The following is a 20,052-nucleotide window of genomic DNA, read 5'->3' as shown; positions in this document are numbered from 1 at the left end:
CTCTTTTCTGTAAGTGAGGTCGCCGACACAAAAGACAAGGGAAAAGGAGAAAAAAAAAGACACGCGCGGTAAACGAGGCTGTCTATCGGAATGGTTTAAAAGGCAGAATAAGAGAAATGGACAAGATCCCCAGTCGAGTTTATTGTTGCAGCCCTTCCCGATAAGACAGACAACGGGACAGAAAGCCGGTTGGGCATGTGCTACATACCCTTAGGGGAGGGAGTACCTAGTAATAGTAGTAGGTACTGAGTGGATTAGCGGTCTTACAGGAGAAATGTTATCCGAGCTACACCCCCCCTCACTATCCGGGCTACCGCATTGAAGGGCCATGTCAGATCCCGGCATTTGAGTAAATATGATATACCGTTGTAAGAACCGCCAGAGGTTGTACCCAGAGGGATTCTTAAATTCTAAATTGGATAAGAGTGCGGTGTGTGACTTGAGTATATCGCAAAGAACATACGCATAGAGCCTGAACCTACAGCTACAGCCTGCACCTGGAGTCTGGTTGTATAAGCTATAATCCGGCATTTGAATACGGCACCTGAAGCAACTTTATCTCAAGACATTCAAATAGCGAACGATATTAGCAGTCTGGTACTCGTCAAACTTGGTATCAAAAGGTCCATTAATTACTATACATTGAATTTGAACTCTATGTATTGGGTTATCATAACGTTATTATAGGAAATACATCATCTGCGGTAGCCCAGATAGCTGAAGGGGGGTAAGCCCGGGTAACATTTCTCCTTTACAGGGGGATTTCCTGTTCTGGGAGAATGGCGCGGCCCCCAAAAACAGAAGTGCCAAAATCTGGGGAAATGGAGGGGGGGTCGTCTCTCTGCTAAACATGCCATGCCTAGGGAATGGGCCGAGGGAACAAAAGTAATGTACATTAGGTGACCAGCTTGTGCATGATGAATCGACGTGATAGACGAAATTGAAGAGCAACAAGAGGCACTCGTCTGCACTTCATAATCTCCGAGAAATGAGATTTGATATTTATGCGCGGGCGGAAAGGATGATTTTTTTTTGGTTTGTGGAGGGTGCAACTGAGCAAAGCGTTTATAGGTAGATCTCACTCAGTGCTTTGGGGTAGGTAACAAAGTACATTACTAGTTACAGTGGTGTTGTAATAACAAGTCGGTCGGTCCATTGTATCCTCGTACCCTGCCCCTGCCGTACATTAAAGATACCTCGGCACGCCGGTTCGGGGCCACGGCACGGTACCTAAAAGTAATCCACATTTGGATCCCCTTCCAAGCCTATAGAATAGTACGTAACGTGGGGTTTGTGCCAAGAATCCCAAGATCCAATCCTGAAATGTTACCACTGGTAGGTACAATGTCAATCCAGTGTTGGTACGGGGTCCTCATCGATTATAAGAGACATCTCCATAAACAGTTCCTTGATGTGCTACGCTATTGTATAAGTGTGCTTATCGTTCCAAGAACAATTCGTCGTGTGTACAATTTCGCTTGGGGGAAAACAGACGTGCCTGCCCCAACAACCACGACGCATCATTACCGAGCCTAGCCTTGCGCGCCAACCCTGACCATTCCATATTCACACCGTCGTCACCTTTAGATGCACTTGTCCTCCTCCTCCTCCATCTTGCTCCTCCAGAACGTCTATCAGATCGCCATCCTCGAGCTCGAGCTGATTTAGATTGCAAGACTCGTTATTAGCAATGCACAGATTTCATTCGACAGCGTTAAGTAAAGGGATGCAAAGGTGCCATCGACTTACATCATTGGCAGTTTGGTCCTTGTGCATTCTCTGGCCGTCAAACGTGACGAAGCGAAGCCTGTCCACATGCCGACCGGCTTGAGCAGCAAAGAATTCCATCATGGCCCCGAGAGGCGACGTGCGTCGTATTTTGACGAGACTTGTGCGCTGGTATCGCGCGCTTTGCTTTACTTGCAACTTGATGATCTCATTCTGCTGCTGCACTTCAGACTGAGATGCTGCTGCTGCCGCCGCCGCTGCGGGAGCCACGGGAACATGACTGTCTACTGATGCTCCTTCCATTTTCGTCTTCCCGTCGGGGTGGGAGGACAATGCTGAGCCAGACATTGCAATCGATGAGTGTGGGCGAGTAATCGATGGAGGTCAAAATAATGATGTCTTTCGATTATAGTAAACAAGACCTAGAATCATGTATGAGCGTGTTCGCACTCCCGCTGAGCTAGCGTGATGTAATAAGATCAGTTCGAGCTGTGCTTTGAAGGACAAGGACAGACTTGGGTGGGAATTCCTAGATGACGGCATATCAGTGTCCAGTATGCTCACTGTTCGAGTTTCTATGGCAGGTACACTCAGTGGCTTCCTCCCATTACAACTTCCTGGCTGTAGGCTTTTGCCCTGATGAACATCACCTTGACTGGGAAGGAACCCATCAGCATCTTGAGTGGTCGATCTGAGCTCCCATCATAATAATCATCTATCAAATCATCAAATCATCAAATCATCAAATATCCATCGACTCACCTTGTCTGGAGGGCTCGGTTGATGCTGGCTCTGTTCTGGCTTCACCTTGAGTCACTGATTCGGAACAAGGCCAGCTGATCAGTCTCACAGAATGAAGCACATATCCGACGTAGTCCGGATCTGTTAAGAGAAGAAGCGCAGAAGAGGAAGAAGTGAGAAAAGAAAATCAATAACCCACCATTTCAGTGAGTAGATCGACAGCTGCTTGAATCGTTACTGGTATGACCGTACCGTAGAAAAGAAGATAGATTTAGCAACCACTCTTCTAAGCAGAAACTAATCGTGCGCTCAACGGGAAGCCAAAGCCCTTCCTGCACAACCAACAGACTCTATGATGAGGCTGTACACGGATAACCACAGGCTCCAGCCACTTGTGGCGCATTAATAACCAACCGTGGAGCATCTACAGGCCAGGAGGAACAAGCAGCACGACACAATGATGTTTGGCAGTTCTTCTATTACAGCATCAGACTCTAATATTTACAAACAGAAAAATAACTGCGCAAGGAACAGGCATGCTTGTCTGATGTTGATGATACAAGAGGAGCAGATAGGAAATGCTCTAAGGGTATCAGGCTGTATCATGCAGGGGAAAGGGAAGGGAAAAAAGTGAAAGACAGAGACGCAATCCCTCTTACAAAGGTACATCATATAGTACATAGAACGAAACGAAACAAAATCCTATCTTCCAGCCTCAAAACTATTCAGCCCTACAACGCCCTTAGGCAGAAGCCTCTGCATTGTGGTCTTCGCCTTCGTCCATGAGTTGCTCAGACTCGTCCAACTTCTTGCTCAAATCTCTCGCTTGGTTGATAACATCCTTGCTCTGAGCAGCCAAAAGAAGCTTTTCTGCATTGGCCGGGAGTCCCAGGTAGGTTGGTGGTTCTCGCTCAGGCAACTTGTTGATCCAGTCTTGGAATGCCTGGAGGCTGCCCTCACTAGGCACTGTGAGCCCGCCACTTTCACTATCCTCGACGAGCTTGTGCTCGTGTTCAAAGGCATTCACGTGCAAAGTCTTGTTCACCAGACCGTCTAGCACCTGGTAATCGCCATCATCATCAATCTTGCCGCCGTAAGTGATGCGAACCAGGCTACGGATCATGTCCCACGGGATATTCTTGGGATCGACATTGGAACGGTTCTGGGCAATATGCTCGAGCCAAGTATCGACGATAAATGCAGAGCATTCATACTATATTTCAGTCAGTAGGTATTTCACAAAGCATTGCGGGAAGACAGATACTCACATCAGAATCGTTGAACTCCCAGAATTGCTTCCAGCCCAAGGGTGCGTATCGCAAGCGCTCTTGAATCACTGCATGCAAGAATGACAAGAGGAAGTAGAGTCTGGTTCTTTCACGCGGGTCCTTGACGGCTCTGCTCGAGAACGAGGTCATTGTGTCCTTCATGTTTGCCCTGATACCCGCGGACTGTTCATTCATCAAGATACGAGAGGCCCGTAGGAAGTTGACCGGTATCTTGGGCTGTGCCTCCATTGACAAGAACAGCCTAAAGTCGGGATGCGGTTGCTTTCTCGATTCGAGTCGCTTCTCCAATGACTGGAGCCAGTCTGGAGTCAGGTGCACATTCTTGATCAATACCCAGCGTCCATTACTGGAAGCATCGGCAATAGCCTTGTCTGCCACATCCTGAGATTTCTTGGAGCCCATTGCCACATTGGTGCAAGAGACGCCCAGTCGCTGGACCAGCTGGTCGACCTTGTAGCTTGCATCAAATCCTCGGGTTGAGACCAGGGAGATTGGAGTACCCAACTTCACCTGCTCGGTTGTGCGTTTGAGATCCTCGGTAACATCAAAGAAGCCAGAACCAAAAACAGAAGTGACGAGTCGCTCTGCCGCTGGCACAAAACGATCCACTCGGAAGAGCTTGACAAGGAGTAGGGACAATAGACCTTGATCGTACAGGCCAGTGTCGGCATCCCACGGTTGTGGAATGTGGTCTTCAGCATTCTCCTCTGTCAAAAACTTGTCCCAGGCAGTATCTGGTATGGAGTCGAGCTTGCTCGCAAGCACACTGATCTCCTTTGCCTTTGTGATTGCCTCGGCCTTGGCATCTGTCTCGGTTGAGAGATCCCGGCCTTGTGTGTGCTCACTCAAAACGACGTCAAGCACATCCTTGTCCATTGCGTAGAACTGCTTTGGCGCAGCTCGGAGGAGCAGTAGGGCAAAAATGATTAGGTGTTTCTGGAAGAGACTGGATGCCGTCTGCTTGAATGTACTGACAAATAGATCACGTACGATGATCTTGCGACGAGCCTCGTCATTCTCCTTGGGCTCCTTGGCTAAACTGTCATTCTCGCGCAGCACCTTGGTGAAGATGTCGAGGAAGTACTGCAGCGAGAATTGATAGAAGCGGTCAATATTGTGCAATTGATCCAGCACAGAAAATATCGAGCTACATGACTGTGCGACAACGTTGTATTGGCGAGTAGTTGTCTCCAGTTCAGCCATGGCATTCTCGCCATCGCTCATCTTCTCAGCAATATCGGCCGCCTCCTTCTTGAGACTCTCGAGTTTGCTAATGACGTCATTGTTCTCGAGCAGATTTCCTTCAGATTCGTTCAAAGCCTGGAGGAGATTGTCCTCGAGCCTGCGGAGTGTGATCTTGTACTCTCCCTGGGCTTTGATGGAATTGGAGCGTTTCTCATCCACGTCAGGGCGTTCAGATTTCAACACCTGATCCAAGGACTGGGTTTGCAGACTGCTTTGGGTCACAGTAAAGTTGACAAAAGTCGTACGACTACAAATATCGGGCGGGAACGATACTGATGGATCTCGCGTGGAGAGGTACAGCTTGAAAGACGGCGAAAAGTCAATTTGCTGCTTGCCGAGCTGAATCAGGACACGGCCGCCTGTCCTTTGGTATTCCCTGTTCAAGACCGGGTTCAAGACCGGGTCGAGGTGCTCTGCATCTTGAATCAGGATGGGATTACCAAAACGAATGGCACTTTCGAGTTGCTTTGCAAAGTTGGCATCGAGGAAGCTGGTAACGGTCAGGCGACGGTCTTTGAAGTCCTTGAGCAGGAACTCTGTGATTCCACCAGACGGATCCACGATCAACGGGTAACGGTTGTAACGCTTGAGTATGATTGCGTTCTCGGTACAGAGGTTGTCAACCGGCAGGCCATTCGTTTGCCAGTGTAATCGCTCGTCAGCTACCGAAAGATACTCGGTAATCGCATTCGCTTGTTTCAGCTGCAGTCCAGATGCTGCGACCTGCTGGAGCCAGTCGTCCATCATAGACTTTCGGAATACTTGATCGTACAAGCCACCGTATGCCAGGAAGGCAGCCGCCAGCAGTACATCGCCAACAAGAGTGCCCATCTGGATCGCAAAAGATTTGCTCGACTCATCCCATCGGTATCTCTCAGAAGAGAGGTCACGGATGAGCTTATTGCTGCGGTCCAATTTAGACTTCACTTGGTCCAGATTCTTCTGTTTGTCCGAAATATCCGAGGTGAGGACTTGGAACTCGGAAGTAAGCCCCTTCTCTCTCTTCTCGAGTGAAACCAGCTGTTCCTTGATCGCTTCGTGTTCGGCCGTGGTTTCAACCAATTCCTCTTCAAGTTCGTCAACTTCGCTATTGAGGGGTTGGACCACTTCAAGCATCTCAGAGTACTTGACCTGTGCTTTCAGCCATTGCAGCAATGGACCACAGGCTTTGCTCGATCTGTAGACTGCCTCCACAGTAAAATTGTCATCGTTCAGGTATGTTTTCTGAATCTTTGCCCGAACTGCCTTCGTCATCGTTCTTGCATCGTAGTTTGCGACCTGATCTTGGAAATCTCTGCTACGCGTCGCAGCTCTGCTTAGGTTCCAATCACCTTCTTTTTCAGGCTGCCCTAGCAGGACCAAGACGGCGTAGATGGTATTCTTGACGTATTGTGGGGGAGATCCGAAGACAGCAAGTTCGGTCATGTGCTGTTTCTTGATTGAGCTCACAGCACTTCTTGCTGCCTCGATAGCGGGACCTGCGTCGGCAAGTTGTTGGTCGACCTGCGTCTTGCGCTCTTCGATCCGCTCGGTCCTGACTGACAATGTTTCCTGGAGTTTTGATGCCGTCGTTTGTTTCGCGCTGACTGAGGCCTTTGCTTCGACCATTTTCGAGAGCTTGATCTTTGATTCAGCAATCTTCTCTTCGAGCTCCTTTTCGAAGATCTTCAATTTCTTTTCAAGATCGTTGACGTCGTCCACGGTTTGGTTGAGTTTGGTTAGACCAACGTTAAGATGGCGTTGCTGGTCTTCTAGTTCGTCGCGTTTTTCATTGTACAAATTCACATACTGCGCAACAAAATCCAAAAAGTGTCGAGGCGTCAAGAAAGTAGTCTTATTCTGCTGCGTTCGCAGGCGGCGATTGAATTGATGCAGCGAGTGGTGGATGTAGACCATGGAGTTGATAACGGTGTCTCTGTGAGATGCTGGGAGTTCCAAACCCCGATAAGCTACCGGAATCGTGTCAGCGGAAACAAAGTCAGGTCGGTCAAGGTCAATCTTGGATGTCAACTCCTTGCCAACTTGGAAGAAAGCCTCGTCAGACCAGTCGCCCATCCAGTTAAGAACGCAACGGTTGAACAGTGCAGGACTGGTAGCAGCCTTTGAGGACAGGCCTTCCTCGGGCGGGTTCATCGTGAAAACCACGTGCAGGTTCTTCACAATCTTTCCGGTGAACCATTTGTACAGCTCATCATTGGAATCAAGAATTTGGCCCTCTCTTTGTGCTCCTTCTCTGCAGGCCGTCATCAAAGTAGTGTATTCGTCGCCTTCGAAGAGACCAGGAACCTCTGCATTGGCTAGCAGTGTATTCATGCGCTCGAGGAAACCGGAATCCAAAACGTTGGACTCGTCCATAATAAAGCACATTTTCTGATCTTTAGTTCCACAAGCGCGGAGGACATCTCGCAAGTCGTCATCAAAGTCGGTGGCAGAGTATCTGCCATGGACCTTGATTTGGAAGACCTTCAGACCATTCATCCAAGCAACAAAACGCGACAGTGTAGTCTTTCCGCTGCCACTGACACCAATGAGAATGAGATGGCCTTGAGGCTGCTGGAACACACGGTCGATGCGCAAAGCGTGCTCGAGCACCTCGTTGAACAGAACCAATGGCATGTCGACTTCTTCTTCGCAAAAAGTCTTGAGACGCTCCTTGACAAAGGTACGCAACTCTTCTCTTCCAACAGGGACATAGTTTCTGTTGAGCCAATTTGAGAACAAGATGGGCCCACCAAGTGCCTTGGCTTCGTCGATTTGCGGGAAGTATTTCAGAGCGATTCTGTTGATAGCCTCAATCGTCCATTGTCTCTCCTGTTCCGTGACCAGTCGATCATGGAAAAGACGCAAGGCTTCATGGGCCCAGATGCGGACCAGTCCGTTCAGATTCATGGACTCTACCTCGCGCAAAGCCTCATACACACCACGCACCCATCTTGTCAGTTCACGTGGACTGTAGACGTAGTGTGGCTGGTCCTTTGCGGTGAATCTCTGTTGAGACTCCAGATAGAATCTGACCATGGCCTGTGTAAAGTCGTCGGCATAGCCACGAATGTCGTTGTGCGTCTTGAGCACGGCACTGTTGAACGTTCCGTAGATTTGGTTGAGAGACATCTCGCCGGGGTAGTCGACCATAATCAGGGGCGCATGTCGAAGGAAACGGGGCGTCAGTGGTGTTCGGCCGGCATCTGTAGGGGGGTTACAAGCGCCAACAAACTGGATCCTGTCAAGCGTTACCCAAGCCTTATCTTTTGTTCTCCAAAAACCATTGTGTTCCACCAGCTGTCGAAGGAAGGAAATGGCACGTTGAGTTCCGTATTGGTCCGGAGCAGGCAAGTTGATCTCATCGCAGAATACCACGAGCCACCTGCCAGTTTGAGTGGGCGATAGCACAACACCATTGAGCGTTTTCTTGTACTCGCAATATTGGTCGAATGTCTTGATGAGCAATTCAGGGGTCGTGGCACTCGAGAAGTTGAGACCCGCAACTTCCATGTTCGGTAGTTTACGCAGAGCACTGAAAAGCGTCATTGTTTTACCGGAACCAGGAGGTCCACAGAGGAGAAGCGGCTTGTGATCTGCAAGCCAAGAGTATAGAACATCTTCATGACGTACGGTGTCAGTGGTAGGGATAACAACATCGGTCTGCACGATGCTGTCAACGTGGACTTCAATGGCTGGTACTTGGTTCTGCCAGGGGATCCACTCAGCTCGGGGCAAAGACACGTCAAAGTCAATGAGCGAGCTTGTTCCATCAATAGGCGGCTGCCCAAATCTTGCCAGGTTTGAAAGGCTGTCACCGAAAGCCTTGCGATCCACCAAGGGACAATCACCTGTGAATGCCCAGACTAATGCAAGCAGAAGCTTCTTTGATATGTAGGCTTCGGTCTGATCGGCATCCAGCGGGAAGTCACTATGTTGAGCGTTGTACTCGACAAGGTTGCGAATCGCCTTATTCAACAACGAGAAAAGTGTCTCCAAAACACGAGTTTGCGTAAACAACATAATGTGGTTGTAGGATTGTGCATCTTTTAGAGCAGCATGGATAAAGCTGTCCGTTGTGAGACATTCTTCCAGGTAATCAGCTGCTTGCTTTTGCAAGGAAAGAGCTTGTGCGCTGTTGAGATCGACCAACACATCCTCGTCCAAGTTTTCGAAGAGATTGTTGCGTAGGCTCTCGAGATAGTGAGCGACCATCATGTTTGTATTGACGACGTCTTCGCTGAACCACACCATACCGCATCGACTCACAGTGGCAGGTGTGGCATGATTGAGATTCTCAACTTCAAACATCACACGAACGTTGGATGGAAGGTTGAGACGTTCACCGTTGGGCAGCGTCAAAAGCTTGTTGTCATCGAGGACAGAGTTCAAGTTTTCAACCCACTCCGGGTCGACATCACCATCGAAAACGATCCAGTGACGCTTGCTGTCTTCTCCACGAAGATTGTCAATGATGGCTCGCAAAATGCTGGTGAATAGACCATCAGTCCATTCGCGCGTCGTGGGGTCAAGCACTCCGTACAAGGCTTCCTTGGACATGACCTTTGAATCAATAACGTGGCAGACACCTTGTACGCCCTCTGCCTCCTTGAGAGCGTCGAGAAGTAACCTCCAGGCGACAGACTTTCCGGATCCAGAGTTTCCGACCATCATGACACCGTGGTGAATATTCTGGATCTGGTACAGTTGTATAATCTTTGTCATCCATGTTTCGCCAACGACCAGGTTCCGTGCTTTGGCCAAGCTTCTTATTGCTTCCTCGAGCTTGCCGAGGTCACCTGGGACGTATTGCACTCCTTCGAAGCAGCTGGCCTCTACTGATTCCATGATGGCCACATCTTTTTGGAGAAGTTTTGGAGCAACAGTCTCGCGAATGCTTTGCACGATGATTTCTGGCTCAACGACTTCTTCTGCCCCGATATCCCCTTCAGAGCCAGTAATACGAGCTCGCTTCAGGCCACCGGAGCTTACAAGCACACTTTTGAGGGCACGTAGACCAAAGTCGTAGTGAGATTCATGTTCAAGCTTGTCTTTGCACTGATCAAAGAATGGAACAACTTGCTTGGAGAGCTGCTTTGCTTGCTTAAAACCCTGAGAGTAGAGCATAACTTCAGCAATGAGTTCCTTGTCGGGCTTTGACATGGCAACGCTGCGGAAGAGTTTCTTCAAGTTGTCTGGCAGATTGGAACGACCAGCATAACCAGGATTCATGGTGATGAAGATGCCACTGTTGGTGTCGACAGTGATGGGCGCCGAATCATCCTTGAGCTTGACCTTGGATTCGTGCTTCAAGCCAAGCTGAATGTCTTGAATTTGTTGCGAAACAGCGGATAGGATCCTCTCTTCGAGACGATTGAACTCGTCGAAACAACCCCATGCACCAACTTGACAAAGACCCAGGAAGATACGACCCATGGCACCATCGTCGAAAGTGTCATCACAACAAAACACTAGTGTGAAGCGACCAAGTTCAACACCCAGAGCCTTGACAGATTCAGTCTTGCCGGTACCAGCGGGGCCATATGGTGATCCTCCCAATCTTTGACAGAGAGCTTGGGTCATGGTCAAGAAGCACCTGTCCGTCAGCGGCGTGCGGACAAGCCTGTCAGGTATACCAAGGTACTCGAAGCCATAATTGAGCGCCGCATTGGCCATCTTAATCTGAAGACGCTGCAGATAGTCACCCTCAGGTGTGTAGACGTAGCGCATCTGGAGCAGCCACAAGTAGTGCGTTGGAGATGCCGCGCCAAATTTCATCAATTTGCTAATGATATCACGCTGATGCACAAAGTTTGTAATTAGTGCCTCGCACTTCTTCCTTTGAATGATCGGCAAATCGCCCAGGACGGTGTCTGCGAGAAGACGGAGGAGGTCTACCTCGCGTTCGTAGATCGCTTGAAGGTTTTGACCATCATTGGCAAGTGATGCCTCGACGGCTGTCGTCCATACGGCTTGCGTGGCAAGAACCATCATTTGACTGGGATATGATTCAATGTATGTGTTGAGAGCATCCGGGTCAATCTTGTCGGCATTGAATATCGGGGTAAAGGAATCAATAGCTTCCGCGAGCAGCTCGGCAAGGGTGTATTTCATGCCATTTTCAAGCAGCGCCAGCCAGTCGTTGATTTTCGGAACCTTGACCAAGGAAATACTCTTCTTGAGACGAACAGCCTCGCCTTCTTTGGAGGTAAATCCAGAAATAGTGGTCTCATCGTCCATGATGAGATTGTTGATACCAGCAAACATCTTCTTGAAATGTTTGGTAATGCGCAGAGTCTCATTGCTGTTTCCGATCATCTCGAGAAGATCATCATTGCCCACAAAATAGAATCGAGGGAATGACGCTCTCTCCTTCTCCAGGTAGGCTTCAAGACCACTAGAGACTGAGTTCAGAGCCTCCTCAACCTGTCGGAGTCGAGGTTCCACGTTTTCGATACGAAGAACATCGAGAATCGTGGGCTTCCTGGCGACAGCTTTCAGAATGCTGTGGAACTGGCTGCTCTGGTTTTCGAATTTTCTGGTCTCATTTGGCAGCAGGTGTTTGATATCTGCGCTGCCTGTAAAGACTCCCTCGAGATAGACCCACTTCTGCTGCACTTTCTGGAAAACATCGAGCAACACGCCAATCTCGTTCATCCTGGTCTCCCAAATATCGGCGTCCTGTTGAAAAGTTTTGTAGTATGGCGAGTGTTTCATGGCTTGCAGAGAGTTCAGGTGTTCGCTCGACTTGGCCATCATATCATCGTGGCAGTCTTTTCGCAAAAGCCGGCACTTGTTCTGGTAGTTTGTAAGATCGAGGTTATAGTTCTCCCAATGATCTTTGACCTGCTTCAAGAATTCTTCCAGAGCCATTTCGCCTTGCGCTTGGGTGATGACATCTCGGATGATAACTTCACTCGCGACAAGGTTGAGCTGCCACACATCGCTGAGTGTGGTGGAGGAAGGCGAGTAACGTCTGCCGGGCTTGAGGTCCTTCCACAGCTTTTCCCAGTGGCGCTCCTTGATCGCATCTGACTTCAAGTCAGTCAAGATGGCAACAGCTTTCAGGTGCTGTTTGAGCACAGTCTGCATATGCTCGTAGGCAGCATATTGACGCATTCTGCTCGGCAGATTCTTGGTCGTTTCGATGAGCCCGTTGATGGATGACCGAAGTTTCCGGGGCTGAACACTTGCCCATGGCGTCTCACCGAGCTCATTCAAACTGTTCCAAACTGTGGAAAGGTTCGCCCACACTGACTTGAAATCTTCAATCTCCCCAAGGATATCGGAAAGCGAAGTTGCTGGGCTAGGTGGAAGATCGAGAGCTTCTTTAGCTTTGGAAACCATGGCAAAATCTTCTTGCAGCTTATTGGCACGAGACTCAAACGAGCCCAAGGTTTTGGATGCAACCTCATGGGGAATGGTACCAGATACCGGCTTCTCCTCGTTCCATTGTATGTCAATCTCGGCAATCTTGTCCGTCACAATCTTGTCCTCTGCAAGAATCTTGGCCTTGAGAGCATCAGTCTGATCCTCGACGATCTTGGATTTCCTTGCAAGCAGGTCGTTCAGAGCATCCCACATGTTTTCGATCTGGGCAATGTCCAGCCAATCATTGGGCAATTGATAGCGATTGCGATGGAGCATCTGCTGGCCTTGGCGGAAGACATCCACCTCAGGTGCCCAGATCTTCACGTTGCGCTTGCATGATTGAACTATTGTGATGAATTGCACAGCCTGGGCAGTGGAGGATGCATCTAGGCCTTGGCTCTCGAGATCCCTTCGAGCTTTTTCGATTTCAGCGTGAACTTCCCTCATGCGACCACCAAGTCTGCTACCAAACTTTCCAAGGATATCGTGTTGCCATTGATCATACTTTGCATTCACCTTGGTCTGAACTTGTTCGTAGTCGATCGTGGTACGCCCAAAAGATCTGCTGACCTCGGTGGTGTCAAATGTTGCGCGAGACTTCCGAATCTCCTGAAGCAGTTGCAGCCACTTGGAAAGTTGTTCTCCCAACAAGTCGTAGACGTGGTCCGATTGAAGGTCCCACAGGGACTGGAATTGCAGCCACTTATCCACATAAGCGGCAATGTTTGCCAGCTTGGTCTCAATTGACAGGTAAACGTGTGACAGGATTTCTGCGCATGAGCCAGGAAGATCAGTGAAACGAACTTCTTCTGGGGCAGCGGTGCTCAGTGACAGAGTCATCTGGTATCTTGAGGCCTTGATCTTGGGCAGGTTACAGACCACACCAAGCCACTCATGCAATTGCAAGAACCAACTTGCTCGGGCAAACTCCAGCGGCGGGTCGAGATAAATGACCTGGTTCCTCATAGTGATCTCATGCACAGTTTCCTTCATCACTGGCATATTCGACTTGATAGAATCACCGGCAGGGGTCAACGCCTTGCGGCGTGAAGACTCATCGTTGGGGCTCTCGTCCTCAAAGGCAGCAATCCAATGGCCAATGGCTTCCTGAAGCCGCACTAGCAAGGTTGCCTTGATACCTTCATTCAGGCGCTCGACCCAATATCCTAGGTTGACATACTGCTCCAAATTCAGCTGGTCAACGGCGGCTTGGATGATCTGCAACCGTTTTTCAAACTCTGCTGCCTCATAGGGGCAAGTTGCTAGTTCTCTCGAGGCCGTCTGCACAGTTGCGTAAATGGATGCCAGCGCGATTGTTTTGGATTGTAATACAGAAGCGGCGGCGGCAAAATCGCGTACGAATTGGACGTGCTTGGTGCCAGCGTTGTTCCGGCCCAAGGCATGTTCCAAAGTACCATTCGGGAGATGTTGCCTCATGTGGACATCCCATGCGTCAAGGAATGAACCCCATTTCAGAGGCACACCCTTTTCAATAAGGCTATAGACTTCTTGTTGATAGCCTCCCAAAAGGATCGAAACTTCGGACATTTCTGAGATCTGGCGCGATGTTTGGGCAAATGTCCGCACACTCTCCATCAGACTGACGGCATAGGGATAAACTCGCTTGGCATCTTTCGCGGTGTTATTCACAGAGTGAGGCACATTGAAGTTTTGCCAGCCCAGGTTTCTGGTCTCTTTGAAGAGCGTGATGATCTGTGCATCGAAATTGACAGAGAGGTCTAGAGCATTGTTGGCGGACCTGATCTTGTTGATGTTGAATAGCCGGCCAGAGATTGTGATATTCTTGCGAAGAACATCATCAATCCATGCTTTGTAAATGGCTTGGGTATCCAGCTTCTTTCTGAACAGATCGCTCTCTGTCTGCAGCTTCTGACCTTCCGTGTGATGGATCCAATCTGAACCAAGGATATCTTCCACCTTGCCCATGTAACCGTCCAGCTGACGCTCGATCTGTCTAGCCCAGATAATGGCGCCCGAGACTGGGGGGAGATCATGAAGTTGCGCCATAGCATGAGCCTCCGAGTGACCATACTGCTGCTTGAATCGCTCGTGGAGAGCAGAGATGGCCTGCTTTACGTTGTCAATGAGCTGATTTTGGTACTCAGCAATGGCTCCTCGAATCTTGGGTCGGACGAAAAGCGCATTGAATTGAGAGAAAACTCGGAACATCTCATTGGCGTTCTTGGCAGTTGCGAGACGGTCGCGTAGTCTAGCAATGATCGAGTTCTCTACGCGAGTTGTGCGCTCATTATAGTTGTTCTCGGCACGCGCCCAACGCTGGGTGCCTTCGTCGGAAACGTCAAGCAAGTCTACGTTTTTCAGGGATTCCCAAGCCTGTCGTACTTCTTGCACAGCGTCCACGTCACCCAGTTCTTCACTTAGGACAGTACCATTGGTGGTGGGTTCTGCGCCTGCGCCAGCTCCATTCACAGTCGCTTTGGGACCAAGAACGATTACAATAGTCCGTTGCAATTGTTCGTGGTTGTCGCGGAATGTAGCGATGTACTTGAGCCGCGCTTGCAAATCACTATGCTTCGGGTTAATCTTGATGGGAATAAACTTCTCTTGCCGTCTTCGCGTGGTTTCTCGGGCAATGTTTGTAAACTCCTTGATCTGCATGTCCCAACCATGGAAAATTTCGTCGGCAGTCTTCATAAGAGCCTTAAATTCATCATAGTCGAGGTTGACCAAATCCGTACCGGGCAACAGACGATGCATGACCTCCTTGAGCTCGGCCGAAATAGCTTCAACAAGATCCAAGGTCCGCTTGATGGGGTAGTTGCTGAATCGCATTTTCCTGTTCATGTGACCAAAGATTTGAATGATTGCATCGTTCACCTTGGGCAGTGATGTAGCAGAAAGAAGGTCATCGAGAGGAAAGTCTCGCATGAGCTGGTTGTACTTTTGCACAGTATCCATGGCTTCTTTCAAGCCAGTATCCGACGAGAAACTGACAGTGGCCTGGAATCGCTTGGCATGCTTCAAGATCTCCAGTGTGAGCATGACGCCTTCGCTACGCAGCTGCTGCTCAATGCTCTCCAAAGCCGATTCCATGGACAGCCAAAAGTTGATTTCTTGGGTCGCAGTCCTCATGACCGGGTCTCTTGTCATCTTGGTGATGCCCTGAATCGACTTAATCCAACTATTCACAGTTGCTTGGAGACTGTTCATGAAACCACTGTCGGAAAGCAATGCGGTAGGGATCAACTCGAGAGAGGGTCGGATGCCCTGAGCAGTGGCGGCGTCCAATGCTGCTTGGACATGCGAGTGGAAGGGCAGCATAAGCTCTGGGATCTCAACATTCTGCTGGAGATGCAGTAGACTGAGCTCGAGCTCCGTCAAGCGTTTTTTCGTCACGGGTATGCCAGTCTTGCCGTCGATATCTGCCCTTCTAGCGCCTGTTGCTGCTTGGGAAGACCTGGTGCTGGCATCGAAATAAGGAGCCAGAGCATTATGAACAATGGTATGAAGAATCTCGAAGGGCGAAGCGGAAGGTCCTTGTTCAGCAACAACATTACTAAGAGAAGCAGCGCCAGGCAGTGTCTGAATCTGAATTTGTGAAGTCAACGGTAGGGAAGGGTCGATTGCTTGCGGGCGTTTGAGGAATGCCAGGTAGGCTGCTATGGTCGGTGATGGCGAAATCTCGGACGTGATTGTGTAGAAATGTGCGGACATGGCTACATGGCGAGGATCAGTATATATCTCTTTCGTCGTTGGGTGGCCCAAAGAAAAGCCATGAGCTCATACCATTATCTTCTGGATCTTCTGCCTCTTCCGATACGGGAACGATCTCTTTCTGTATGTACAAAGCCACCTGGGAGTCGCTCGCAAAACGTGCGCATCGCTGCAGAGTGTCGGTACGGTTTCCTGGGGACAAAAGGTTGCCGTCACGTTCCAGATCCTCTCGGGTAGCTCCTAGAGCTATGGTCACGACAGCAGCCAAGTGCTCTACCAGCTTGCTCGGGTCGATGCTGGCCAGGGGAGACGGAGGAGACGAGACGCCATTAGCCATAGGATCTTGGGCCCCCAGCGGGGAGCCCACCGTTTCCATCATGATGCCGGATGGTTGAAGGTTTTACAATGTCGTGGGTTCTGGCATAGGCGATCGCGAATTATGCTGTCAAGCACGTCGACATGGGATAGGGGACGGGACGAAGCGCGGGTGCAGAAGCTCGCGAAGGATGGCCGATCTATTGGGTTGGTGAATCTGCAAAACAACACAAAGACAAACAAATGAGTGTGAAGGGTCTGAGAGAGAATGTCTTTCTTCAGTGACCCAAACAAGTAGTGTGAGTTGTCGTGTGGGTGGATGGATGGCCAACCCAAGGTAGCTTGGTATTATTCTCTAGTATTGACAAAGGATGGGAATGGTGAGTCCAAAGTTTTGGGTTCAAATCGCCCAGTGCTATCGACAACGTTTCACGCGCTGCAGAGCCAAAAGATGTGCTGCTAGGGTGCGCTTGGTCGCGACTGGAGCGGCCCAATTCAGCTAATCTCTCTGCCAGATCCAGCACACGTAGGGAGTTCGAGGAGCATTAGCCTGCCGTTGCAACGCCTACCTGGGTTAAAGGCTTAAAAGCACCCTGGGCAGCTGCGGGTCAAGGGGGTGACAGAATCCCAATGGCATTGGCATTTGCCCCACGCCCCCCAAATGCCGAGCGCCCTTCTCTTCCATCCAAAGAAGCTCGACACGCCTGATGCTTGACAAACAAAGAAATGCTCCTCGGCTAGCTTTGTGATTGGCTGCTACATCACGACGTCAATGCTGGGACGACTTCTCCAGACTTTGCAGGGAAGGTACCTTGACGTTTTGATGTTGCACTGGGTCACACAAGAACTCTGCTTACATAACAACATCATGGGGAAAAAAATAATACCTCCCCGGTACTACGTACATCTATCAGTATCTAAGTTGTTGAGTATGTAGGAATTTCGATTATAGATGCTGCTACAACGATCTTTGCAGTCTGATGGCTCAATCTCAAGAAATCGATCATGATTTCCTCGGGGCTAAAATTATACACGCAGACAATTACATGCAAAGCTCATACATCTACTGACACTCTGGACATGGCGTGTATATCTCATCCACGAGTCGCGTTTTTCCAGTGCCCTGGGGAATCGGTGGGCAAAGCAAGATGTAGTGGTTTGTATTATTACTGTCGATCTATCCCATAACGCCAGACGGCACAGCTACACTATGCTGGAGATCAATATTCCACTCTAGCTATGTAGGTTCTGGTTTGACTTCCTTTTTTCCGCCGTCTAAAAGATCAATGTACCAACTCCGGTTCCCTCCAGTTCCCCTTCGACTATTTTCGTTTTCATACACTGCAGCAACACACTGATCTGCAGCCATAATAATAATAATAATAACAACAACACCTTCCAGTTCATACTAACTAGCAGAGGCACCGCCTTCTGCCGCACCATCGCCCGAGTCCAATTTGTGTCTCTGAACCATGACCCGCTGGTTGCAGATATCAATGAACATCTCAAACTTTTCAATCATCTCCTGCTTCTCACGCAACTGCTCCTTCATCTTCTCGAGTTCTTTGCGGCTTTCTTCCCTGACCTTCTTCAGCTCGGCTTTGGCAATTGCCAACTCTCTGCGCAAATCAGCTCTGATGCGTTCCTCCGCTGTAGGTGCCGGCTTGCTGTAGATTGCCGGCCGCGCATCTGCAATGCCAGCATCCACCTTGCCCGGATTGCGATTGATGGCCGCGCGAGCGTTATAGATATCTCTAGGAAGAAGAGGCACATGGGGATTCTCTTGCTGAAGAATCTCCAGGGTTTGAGTAACTCCGATGCCTGCATACGTTAGCATAGTCAGCCCAGCAACAGGATCCACATTTACTTGCCTGCCTCCTTCAGTTGTTTCACAGATGCCACCATTTTGCTGTCCAACTTCCGGGCAGCAGGATGCAGCAGCGGACTCTCACTCGGCCCATGATTGTGGTTCAGGTGACTCGTATCGGGCCGGTAGCGTATAGTCCACTGGGTTCTCTGCTCGATGGCGAAGAATCCAAATGGGCAGTTGCATTTGCGCGACGTCGTCTTTCGTTTGCGTTGCTCTGGAACCACACGACTCGGGGGTTTGCCGGCTCGATCGCACACGAAGAGCACCTTTTTCAGTCCAGGGACGGTCTTCTTGGATCTTCCAATAACAACGGCGTAGCCTACAGAAGTACAATACGAGAGAACCTCCTTGTGCACGGCTTCGAGGCTCGCATAACTGCCACCCTCTGGCGGCGGTGACATCATTGGGCCCTGAGGTGTCCGGGGCACATAGGGAGTTCCCTCAAGCAACTTGGGAGATAATCTGTCATCTCCGTCTGCCCCTTCGTCCTGACTGTCAACATCCATCTCGCCGTTATGTGGGTCATCGGACTGAGGGGTGGGATCAGCCTGCGCAGAAGCACTCGAGGATGCCGATGCCTGCAGCGGGGCCTGCGACTGATGGACCTGTGGTAACGGTTGAGGCGCCTGATGGGCCTGAGTGTGAGTCTGTTGGTGTTGCTGCTGTTGATGGCTCTGTGCATGGCTTTGTTGCGTTGGAGCTTGGTGAGACTGGTGGGACTGGGCATGGGCTTGGTGACGTGCTTGCGTGTGTGGTGCTTGATTCATCAAGTTGGGGTCGCTTGGTGGATGAACCTGCTGCGGCGGCTGCTGAATCTGCTGGACTGGCTGTTGCTGTTGTTGGACTGGTTGGACTTGCTGGGACATTGGGTGTGTCTGCTGAAGAGGCTGAACCTGTTGTCCAACAGATTGCGGCACCTGCTGCTTTTGCTGCTGCTGCTGCTGCTGTTGTTGTTGTTGTTGTTGTTGTTGTTGTACCTGCTGGCTCATCTGTTGCTGCATATATGCCATTTGAGTCTGGGATTGCTGGGGCATATGGCGCTGGGAGGTAGGTCTCTGACGGGAAGCTGCCACAGCTGCTGCCGCATGTGCCTGGTTCGGGGCATGTCTGGTGTTGCCGTTCGGAACATTGTGAACACCAGGGACGGGGGACGGCGTCGTCGAGAAGATGGGGCCCGGATATGTGCTCTGTGTCGACTGCTGAGGTGTGTAATGCTGGGGCTGGCCGTAGGGAGCTTGGTGTTGAGGGTGTTGAGACTGCTGAGGAGTCGGCGACGGCTTTGGCGGCGTTGCGGAATGAGATGCCTGGAAGCCACGTCCCCTCACGCCGTGAGCTTGAGGAAATGTGAGGCCGGCGTGCGTGTTTGAGCTGTTGGGCTGACCCAGGCCCGACATACTGGGTGCTGCCGGAGAGGGCGGAAAGCAACCACCGCGTGTACGACAAACGACTGTCAACAGCAACGACGAGGACGATTCCTATATCAAGGTCCAGTCGAAAAGAACCTAGACATATACGCGAGCTAGGATGCGATCGATGCCAGTATCAGACAACCCTGGCTGGCGCGTTGATGATGGGTGGGAGGCGTCGATATATCACGATCTTTCACACGGGTGTGTGCTGAATGAGATTTGGTTGGAAAACTGGTCTTGCTGCGAGATGGGGGGGATCGTCGCAGCCTGGGGCCTGGGGTGTGCGAACGTGGCCCGCCACAAACTGGAAGCCGCAGCTAGGACTTTGCAGTGTTTACCCGCTTCCAAACCAAATCAAAAATGGATGGACCGAACCAGATAGGGTTAGCGTTAAAAACGGATCCCTAGT

The 20,052-nt window shown here is 50.2% G+C and overlaps 3 protein-coding genes across 3 annotated transcripts; all 3 read right to left on the bottom strand.

Moving 5' to 3' along the window:
• Positions 1–1,566: 1,566 nt before the first annotated feature.
• PFICI_04909 (uncharacterized protein) lies at positions 1,567–2,076 on the bottom strand (the record flags this gene model as incomplete). The annotated part of the gene is made up of 2 exons (XM_007833490.1): positions 1,567–1,659; positions 1,750–2,076. The coding sequence occupies 2 exons, from the start codon at positions 2,074–2,076 to the stop codon at positions 1,567–1,569; spliced, it is 420 nt and encodes a 139-aa protein (XP_007831681.1).
• A 1,135-nt stretch (positions 2,077–3,211) lies between these two features.
• On the bottom strand, positions 3,212–16,428 carry PFICI_04908 (Dynein heavy chain; the record flags this gene model as incomplete). The annotated part of the gene is made up of 3 exons (XM_007833489.1): positions 3,212–3,682; positions 3,738–16,051; positions 16,122–16,428. The coding sequence occupies 3 exons, from the start codon at positions 16,426–16,428 to the stop codon at positions 3,212–3,214; spliced, it is 13,092 nt and encodes a 4,363-aa protein (XP_007831680.1).
• Positions 16,429–17,772: 1,344 nt separating this feature from the next.
• On the bottom strand, positions 17,773–19,628 carry PFICI_04907 (uncharacterized protein; the record flags this gene model as incomplete). The annotated part of the gene is made up of 2 exons (XM_007833488.1): positions 17,773–18,185; positions 18,317–19,628. 2 exons carry the CDS (start codon positions 19,626–19,628, stop codon positions 17,773–17,775), a joined length of 1,725 nt encoding a protein of 574 aa, XP_007831679.1.
• Between the last annotated feature and the right edge of the window lie 424 nt (positions 19,629–20,052).

Source organism: Pestalotiopsis fici, assembly GCF_000516985.1.
Source record: "Pestalotiopsis fici W106-1 unplaced genomic scaffold PFICI_Scf_3, whole genome shotgun sequence".
Lineage (NCBI taxonomy): Eukaryota > Fungi > Ascomycota > Sordariomycetes > Amphisphaeriales > Sporocadaceae > Pestalotiopsis > Pestalotiopsis fici.
The sequence above is the reverse complement of the archived record's forward strand: the minus strand, read 5'-3'. Positions and strand labels throughout refer to the sequence as shown.